Raw genomic sequence first — 9,953 nt, 5'->3', positions numbered from 1 at the left:
TAATTCTTTTCCTTCATATTAGTTCTTATTCTAATGTTGACTTATTCTTCTCGAAAGTTTTGCAAAATGAGTGGTACAATTCTCGTCTCGTTGCAATAGAAGTGATAGAATTAGTTACCACTCTTCTTTTTTTAAAGAAAAAGAACGTTTTCCAGTCTTTTTCTTTCTTCTGTTCCTATATGGAAGTATGAATAAATGTTTGAGTAAATTTTATGGATGGTCATTCAACTTTGTGTTCATTACGTAAAAGTCACTTTTTTCTTTTTGTTACATAAAAATCATTATACTTTGTGTTCATTATCTAAAAGTCACTTTTCTTTTCTTTTTGTTACACAAAAATTATTTTACTTTGCTATGTTTATCACAAAAGTCATCTTGACCAGATTTTATAATACTTTTACTTGAAAAGTCTATTATGCCCTTGACATTATATATCCTCTCATTTATGTAATGCCTTCTATATTATATACTGTATAATATATTTTTAACTAGGTATTTTACTTATAATTAAAATAACTTTAAATTTATTTTATTTATTATTTTTATAATATATCCATACATTTAATTCTTTTCACGACACTCAATTTGTTTAATCATAGCTAAACATGAGCATATTTTAAATATAAAAATCATAAAAAATATTTATTCTAAATATTTATTTGAAATAATAACAAACAGATTTGTTTAACAAATGATAATTTTTTTTATAGTCAATACAAATTTTTTTAAAAAAATCAAAGATAATTGTATTTAATATTAAGATTTTTAAAGCTTTATCTGTTAATATTATTTATTTGAAAGTGTTAATCTGATGTGTCATTGTGCTAAATATGGGTATTATATTTATTGGATTAATAAGTATAGCTTGGCTGATCATTAAAAATATTTCATTAAATATGGTTAAGAACGTGGACTTGAGATTTGTTCATGGTAATATTTACTAAATTATTTAATAATGCTACTTATATACCTTTAAAATTACCGTTAAGAAAAAATTAAATGTACGAATATATTATAAAAGAAATAAGTAAAATAGTATCATGTTGTTTTAATTATAAGTAAAATACTTGGGTAAAAGTATATTATATAGCATATAATATATAAGGTATTAAATAAATCGGATGATTTATAATATCAAGGGCGTAATAGACTTTTCAAGTGAAAGATTTGTAAAATCTTGTCAAAGTGATTATTGTGATAACTAGAGTATAGACAAATGATCTTTGTGTAACAAAAGAAAGAAAAGTATTTTTTGGGTAAAGAACATAAAGTTGAATGACTTTTATGTAACAAAAGAAAGAAAAGTGACTTTTGGTAATGAACACAAAGTTGAGTGACCACCCATAAAATTTACTCTAAATGTTTTCCTTCTTAAAAAAAAGACAATCAGTAAAGACTAAATATTGGCATATGAAAATCCTAAACCAAACTCGCGCCTCTTGAGAGCTCTGGCAATAGGCGATTTGCGACGACTGGGAGTCGAAGCTCGAGCAGGCCTCTCATGGTGTCTCCAGGCACAGGCCAGTCTCCCTTTGAGGCTGATCAGTCATCGTCTCCAACCCCACAGCCCCAAACAACTCCTAACAACCCTAATCCAATCCCTAACTACGCACAGTTATTACAACACAAGACAATTAATGCGCCCATGCAAACACTAGCTAAACTTCCCATAAAACCTGTCGAGTTGCTTCATGGTGAGCCAGTGGTGAAGTGGAAGAAGCAAGAGGTTAAACAATCCATCGTACAACAAGGTCTTCAATTAGCAGTTCTTGGAAAATTTTCCTATGGGAAGCCTGTCATCAGTGAATTACGCAAAGTGATTCCCATTCAATGTGAGATTAAATGAGCATGTTCGATTGGCTTAATAGAAGACAATCATGTATTGATAAGGTTGTTGTTAATGGAAGACTATGTTCATCTTCTTTGAAATCCATCTTTTTACCTAAAAACTCAAGCTGAGATGTGGCAGATGCGATGCACGAAGTAAAACCTTTGGTGGACACCTGATGAGGAGGCTCCCATTGCAGTAGCTTGGATTAGTTTTTCGGAGTTGCCACCCAATTTCTTTGGTAAGGAATGTGTATTTTTATTGGCTAGTGTTGTTGGTAATCCTTTACATGTTGATCTTGCAATACAAAATGGTACTAGACCTAGCTGTGCAAAAGTGAATGTGGAGGTTAACTTACTATCTAAATTTCCACAACATATTAAAATAGTTGAAGAAGGGGATGAATCTAGGCCAGAATAATTTAAATGGATTAAAATAAAATATGATTGCATGCCTAAGTATTGCAAGACTTGCAAGAAACAAGGTCATAATGAAGTGGAATGTTGGGTAATTCACCCAGAATTACATAGGAGATTTGATGAAGTTGCTGAGAATATTAACACTAAAAAAGATATAGTAGGTACTACAGCTAACACTTCTAAGGTGTTGTCTAGTTGCAAAGTATTAGGAAAGCCTATTCCTAATCCGGCAAACCAAGAATGGATGCAAAGGAGAAAGAATAGATATCAAATAGATAAGAATAGGCACATTATTGATGTTGCCAATGACAAGGAGGGTGATAAATTGAAAGGGAAGGCCAAGGAGGATGTAGAAGCAATCAAGAACTCTTTTGATGTACTGGAAGTTGAAGAATCAGACCAGGCTGTTTTGAGGATCATTGATGGCAAGGAAATTAAAGGTGCAACTGGAAAGAAGAAGCTGAATCAACTGGGGAATAATCAAAATCCAGTGCAAAAGAATAAGAAAATTTCAATTGTTAAGCAAGGAGAAATTAAAGAACAAAAACGTGTGAAGCAAGAAGCAGTTGAAAAAGTGCTGGATTCTGAGAAAACCAAGTCAAATATGGAGAAGAATGTGAATCCTACACCTACTAGGATTGCCAAACCTATGGGGAATGGGATTCAAAGTGTCGCTAAGGATAATGTTCCTAATCCTCCTAATGATGGGATTGAGGAGGCTAATATGAGGGAGTCGACATTGGAGTGGGTGCATAGGCATTTTGGTACTAACAAGGAAGAGCTTAGACAACTCAATATTCCTGTGAACCATTCCTGGCAGGATATTCCATCTCAAACTCTTGAGGAATCAAATAAGAATAGGGAGATTCAGGAGGTTAACTCGGGGAAACCATTATGGAGTGATGGGGTGGAAATTATAGAGGAACAAACAGATACAAAAACAACATCAGGAAAGGAGGAAAGCATAGGCAATAGCCAAGAACAAGCAGTAGGTGTAAAAAGCTTCAATGCTACAGTAAACCCTAGTTTACTGGAAACTATGGTTGATGATTCTCAACAACCAAACACTCAAAAAAGTAATTTGCCAACTGGAGGAGATTTAGAAGAACCCAAGGAACGTAATTCAAATAGAAAGTCAACTGACGAAGCTCTAGCTAAGAGACAGGCCAATGTAATAGTAAACCCTAAGGGAGCTGTGGAGGTTTTGGCTACTGTTGAGGGTGATCCGGTGGAAATTTCAGGTGATAATCAATTGGAGAATGTTCCTACAAAGGTCCTAGATGATACAGTGAGGTCAAATCAAAAACCAGTTGATGGGAAGCTAGTTGATCTCAATGGAATAGTAATTCATGCACTGTCTGCTACTGTAAACCCTAATTTGAGTTCAGCTTCAATTTAAGGTGATGCAGGAGAATATGGGAGTCATGGAGAAGAATTCTGAGGCACTAAGGAAGGCATCAATGAATGATACACATGGAATTGAACATGCTATAGTTTTGAAGAACACTTGAGCTATTAAAGCATTGCCAATGGCATGTGCTTCAGGTACTGGGGAGCTAATGCAGATTCAAATTAATGTACCATTGCAGCTACCTAATCAAATAATTCATGATATAATCACACACAATATGATTCCAGTTGATATTCAAAATGTAATGGTGGAGCAAAGGCAGTTTGAAGATGAAGGTGATGATGAATCAACAGCAGGTAATTTCAAAGATGTAGCTAAGGAGGCTGATTTATCACATAGGTTTAATGAAAAGAGTGGTAAGAAGGGGAGGAAGCAAGCACAGAACAAAGAGCCACTTCAACCTAAAAGAATTTTGCCCAAGAGGGCAGCCTCAACTACTAAATGATAATTAAAACCTTGATCTGGAATATAAGGTCTGTGAGAACCCAGCAGGCCTTTCAGAGGGTGATTAATATGCATAGGGAGTATGGTTTCTTCATTGTTTCTCTTATGGAACCATTTCGAAAGCTGGACATATTCAGAGGTATAAGAGAAGGTTAGGAATGGATGTTGCTTATTCAAATATTAATGGGAAAATCTGGCTATTCTTTGATAGTGTTGTGGAGTGGGAATTATTGATTGATGTTGAGCAGCAGGTGACTATCAAGGTCTATCATCAAGTTATTGGTAAGTATATTATGATGACTTTTGTTTATTCTAAATGCTCATCACTTGAGAGGTTGGAATTATGGGACAGCTTGTACTATCTTGCTAGTGACATGGAGTTACCTTGGTTGGTTAGGGGAGACTTCAATGTGGTGTTAAGTGAAGAAGAAAAGTTAGGTGGCCTTCCAATGTATCCTCCAGAATATGAGAACTTTGCATTTTGTGTGAACTCATGTGGTTTGTTTGATCTTGGTTATAAAGGAAGTCCTTTTACATGGTGGAATAGGAGACCTAATGCACAGTGTATTTTTAAGAGGTTGGACATGATCTTTGTCAATCTACCTTTCCAAAATCTTTTTTCTGATATTGATGTAGAACACCTTATAAGAACAGGCTCAGATCATGCACATCTGTTGATGAGTTGTGGAGATAATGCAAGGCAGTTTATGAAGCCTTTCAAATTTCTCAACTTTTGGTCAAAGCATGACACTTTTAAGGAGGTTATTAGATAGAATTAGGTGGATGATTTTATCGGGGATCCTTTCCTGATGTTCAAGAAGAAATTGAATAGGGTAAAGATAGCATTATCCAAATAGAGTAAATTGACATATGGTGACATATTCAAGAAGGTGGCTATTAGGGAAGATGTAGTGAGAATTAAGGAGATGTTGTTTGAGGAAGAACCAACCATAGAGAATAGAATTGTTCTTCAAAAGGCACAGGCAGAACTGAAGAAATACTTGAGCATTGAGGAACAATACTGGAAGCAAAAAGCAGGCATGACATGGTTTGCAGAAAGTGATAGAAATACTAGATTTTTCCACAACCATCTCAATGGCAAGAGGCAAAAACTACAATTGAAAAGGATCCAGGATGGTGTTGGAGGATGGATTGAATCACAGGAATTAATGGCCAATGCAACAGTGGAATTCTTTCAAAATCAGTTCACTCGGGAGAATGATCTTAATAGCTTTGAGTTGTTATATAATGTTCCTTCAATGGTGACATTGGAGAAACATTTGGAGCTATGTAGGATGCCAACTATTGAAGAGGCTAAAGGGGATGTCTTTGCTTTAAATGGTGATAGTGCAAGTGGACCTGATGGTTTCACTGGGATCTTCTACCAGGAGTGCTGGGATATCATAGGATAAGACATATACAGAATGCTGCAGGTCTTCTATGGAGGTGCTTCATTGCCTAAATCAATTACACATACCAACCTTGTATTGCTGCCTAAGAAGCCAGTGGTGAACACATTCTCAGACTTAAGGCCCATAAGTCTAAGCAATTTTATAAATAAAGTGATCTCAAGGGTGCTACATGATAGATTGGAAAAGATACTTCCTTCCTTGATCTCTTCTAATCAATCTGGATTTGTAAAGGGGAGAAGCATCTTTGAGAATATTCTATTGACACAGGAGATTGTCACTAATATTAGGTTGAGGGGAAAGCCTGCAAATTTGATGATCAAACAAGATATGGCTAAGGCTTATGATAGGGTTTCATAGAAGTATCTATTACACGTTCTGAGGAAGATAGGATTTGCTGAAAACATCATCAATATGATATGGAATTTGCTCTCAAAAAACTAGTAATCAGTACTAGTTAATGGTCAAGCTTCATGTTTCTTTAAGTCTACAAGAGGGGTCAAGCAAGGTGACCCTTTATCTCCAGCATTATTCATTCTATCAGCTGAGGTGCTATCATGATCATTGAATAAACTGTTTGAGGATAAAAGGTTCAAAGGATTTGGAATGCCAAAGTGGACAGACCCTTTGAATCACTTGGCTTATGCTGATGACACAATCATATTTGCTTTTGCTGTTCCTTACTCTCTGGGAAAGATAGTTGAGGTGTTTACTCAGTATGAGAAAACTTCTGGGCAGCTGATCAACAAGTCTAAAAGCTCTTACTATATGCATGCCAATGTGGCAGGATCCCTCTCTTCTTCTATGGGCGCAATTACAGGTTTCCAAAAAGGTGAGTTTCCATTTATTTACCTAGGTTTTCATATTTTCTATACAAGGAGGAGGAAGGATTATTACAATGATGTTATTAAGAAGGTAAAAGCAAAATTGCATTCCTGGAAAGGAAAGTTGTTGTCTTTTGGTGGCAAGGCAACACTTATATCTAGTGTACTGCAAAACATGCCAACTCATATCCTCTTAGTATTAGATCCTCCTGATAATGTATTGGAACATTTGCACAAGACTTTTGCTAGATTTTTCTGGTGTAATAAAGAGGAAGGAAGAAGCAGACACTGGTCCAAATGGCTTAATTTGTGTTTGCCAAAGGAAGAAAGGGGACTTGGTTTTAGATCACTCCTTGATGTATCTAAAGCTTTGTTTGCCAAGTTGTGGTAGAAGTTTAGAACATCAAAGTTATTATGGAAAAAATTTATGTGGAATGAGTACTGTAAAAAGGAAATACCTACTGTGGTACAATTTAAAGGAAATACCTAAAGTGGAATGCAAAATGTTGTCCTAAACTCAGGCCACTATTTCAAGCAGCTCCAGCTGTGATCACATGGGAGCTTTGGAAGAGGAGAAACATTATGAAGAATGGGGGCACAATATCTTGCAACAGGGTGATTCATGAGGTGAATAATACATTGCATTACCTAGCTAGAGTGAGGTATTCATGGCTCTCAAGCATTTCATTACTATGGCCAGACATGATCAGATATTTTGAAGGATACAAACCATTTGTGATAACCAAAAGAGTAATATGGCAGCTTCCTTATGAGGGTTAGTTCAAGTGTAATACTGATGGTGCATCAAGAGGTAACCCTGGTCCTAGCTCTTATAGATTTTGTGTACGTGATTGTGAGGGTGACTTGATGTTTGCCAAGGTAGTAGAGATAGGGAAAACTACTAACATTGTGGCAGAAGCTAAGGCAATAATAGCAGGCTTGATGTATTGTATTGAAAAGCAGTTGCACCCTCTTATTCTGGAGACTGATTCATTGGTATGAAGAGGATAATTGAGGGTGAATGGGAATCTCATTGGTGTATAGGGGGGAGAAGTGAAGAAGATTAAGGAGATCAAGAGCACTTTCAATGTGCTCGTTTAGCATGTGCTAAGGGAGGGCAATGTTGTGGCTGACTTTTTAGCTAACCTAGTTTTTTCTTTTGCAGGTACAATCACTTTTAACTCATATCATGAATTACCTTCTGCAGGAAAGAATGTTGCTAGATTGCTTCCTAGTGGTATTAGCATGTTACCATGCTTATTTTGGGGGCAGTTTAGCAGCATTCAGAAATGGTAAGGCAAACAGGTACATTATAGCATTTTACATAAGCTTACAAGGTGTTACACTATGGATTCTTAAGGATTGGGACATATTGATATATGAGGATTTGTCTACATACTGGATATTGTTTGTTATTGAAGTTGGACAGTGCATAGCTACACTGGACAGTGTCATGAATCACCAGTTGATGCTTCTACTATCCCTTTCATGTTATGTATTGTTTCATCAGTTTTCAGTGGTATTAGTGTGCCATCACACTCAACCTGGAGCTGAAAGGACAGTATGCAAAATCTATTCGATAGGCAAGCAGTTGGTTATACATAATGGAACATATGCAGCTACTGATGACTTCTTATGTTGGAAATGGAGTTCATATGGAAAGAGATCATGTTGGAACAACATATTTTCTTGGGAGTTCTGGATTGCTTCAAAACAGTGGTGTAATTATCTGGAATCCACATTAGCCTTGTCGATTGAAATCTTGTTCAATGGAATGCATACTATGGCGCATGATGAGAGCATTAGAGGTGCTACTTGGTCTTTACCCTTGGCTTTTGGATTCACTTACACTACTTGGATTTGGAAGCATATATTCTTCTACTTTGTAATAGCTAGCTCATTAGACTTAGTTTTCTTATTCATAGTCGTAGCTAGTAGTATATTGCTTCTTTTATATTGGTTAGGACATCTTGTAAGTTTTGGACCCATTTACGGGAAATTTTATATATATATATATATATATATATATATATATATATATATATATTAGCCGCTAGGCAGCCTGCCTAGTGGTATATTTGCTAAAAAAAATATTGGCATATTACTTCCCTTTTATAACCCAAAAACACGAAACAATACTATTGTACATGGTAATATATTCATTTATATTCCTATAGTGGGGATGGATAAAACTTATCCACACCGGGTGTTTACACCTAATGTAGTTAAGTTAACCATAGAACACAATATAAGGTCTATTAGGAGTCTTATTTTAAATAAATAAAAAATAAAAAATAGAATTAAGTCATACTAACATAAATTAAAAAGAATCAGTGTTGCCATCAGTTTTTTAGTTCTCATTTCTTTTATTCATGTCTTCTTATGGCGTTCTTTTATTTCCGATCCGATCTACTTCTAAAGTTTTGCGTCATCAAGAGGAGTATGCTAAAGTAAATACTGAAACAATATAACTGTGCAAAGCAAAGTTCTATTTCGTAAAGTTTTTTCATTTGTTAATCTTCATATGTGTTCCACTGAGAGTATGCTAAAGTAAATGCTTCTTTGTTAAGTTTAAAATGTTTAATATATTTTTCAAAGTTAAAATATATATAAAAGTAATGATAGTTACCCCAGTAGAAAGAAATTAATTTTTGTATTTGTAGAGGCCAGTGATGGTACAGAAAGTGAACAAGAAATTAATGCCGTCATTCATTAACGTTACAGATTTAGACCGGAGCTTTGTAAGACTCTATTAAGTATTTTTAATATTATTGTTTAAGATGATATGGAAAATACATGGTAATTAACTATGATTAAAGACTAATACTTGTAGTTAAATAATGTGACATGTGTTATTAGTTTATTGGATGGGTGTAAATACCTGGTGCGGGTAAATATTTACCGTGGGGATGTACTAAACAAATCATTACGAATACAATTTTTCCGTTCATTTGTTTAATGTAGTATAGTTCTATTTATTGTAGTATAGTTCTATGAACTAACTATGGAAAAGGTCCAAATATACACTTATACTATGAGAAACGATTGAAATATACCTTTCATTATACTTTGGGTCCAACTATACCCCTGTCGTAATACTTATTGGTTCATATATACCCCTCTTCCATTAAGTTTGTCCAAGGTGGACATCTAATCCTACGTAGCACTGATATTTGATGAGGTGGATGCCACGTAGCATGCTATCCCAGCGCCCCTAACCCATTAAACCCCTCTCCTCTATTTGTTTTTCTACCACTAAAATTTATTATTTTTCCACCACTAAAATTTTCTTCTCCTCCACCACCATTGCCACTATAACCGATACCATGAACTATATTGAATTTTCAGCTAGTCAACTCAGACCAAATCGAAGTATCTTAACAGTATGAGACTGAATGCTGCCCATTTGTAAATGCTTTGAGCACCTGGGTCTGCAAGAAAATACTTCAATCCTCACCCCAATATCACGCACTCTAGTAATACATAAATAGATTATCTAGTTTCTCGAGGAAGAGAACTTCACCTGGAATACGAAAACCTTCGGATTGCATTGAATTCAATGCGAGCGATGAGTGGAGAAACAAACATATATAAAAGACTAAACTTAAAAATATAATA

General features: G+C 35.1%; 1 protein-coding gene across 1 annotated transcript; it reads left to right on the top strand.

The window, feature by feature from the left end:
• The first annotated feature begins 4,260 nt into the window (after positions 1–4,260).
• LOC107829704 (uncharacterized) lies at positions 4,261–5,514 on the top strand. The gene is made up of 2 exons (XM_016657169.1): positions 4,261–4,863; positions 4,993–5,514. The coding sequence occupies exons 1-2, from the start codon at positions 4,261–4,263 to the stop codon at positions 5,512–5,514; spliced, it is 1,125 nt and encodes a 374-aa protein (XP_016512655.1).
• Positions 5,515–9,953: the final 4,439 nt, after the last annotated feature.

Source organism: Nicotiana tabacum, chromosome 9, assembly GCF_000715075.1.
Source record: "Nicotiana tabacum cultivar K326 chromosome 9, ASM71507v2, whole genome shotgun sequence".
Taxonomy (NCBI): domain Eukaryota; kingdom Viridiplantae; phylum Streptophyta; class Magnoliopsida; order Solanales; family Solanaceae; genus Nicotiana; species Nicotiana tabacum.
This window is presented reverse-complemented; position numbering and strand designations above follow the sequence as displayed.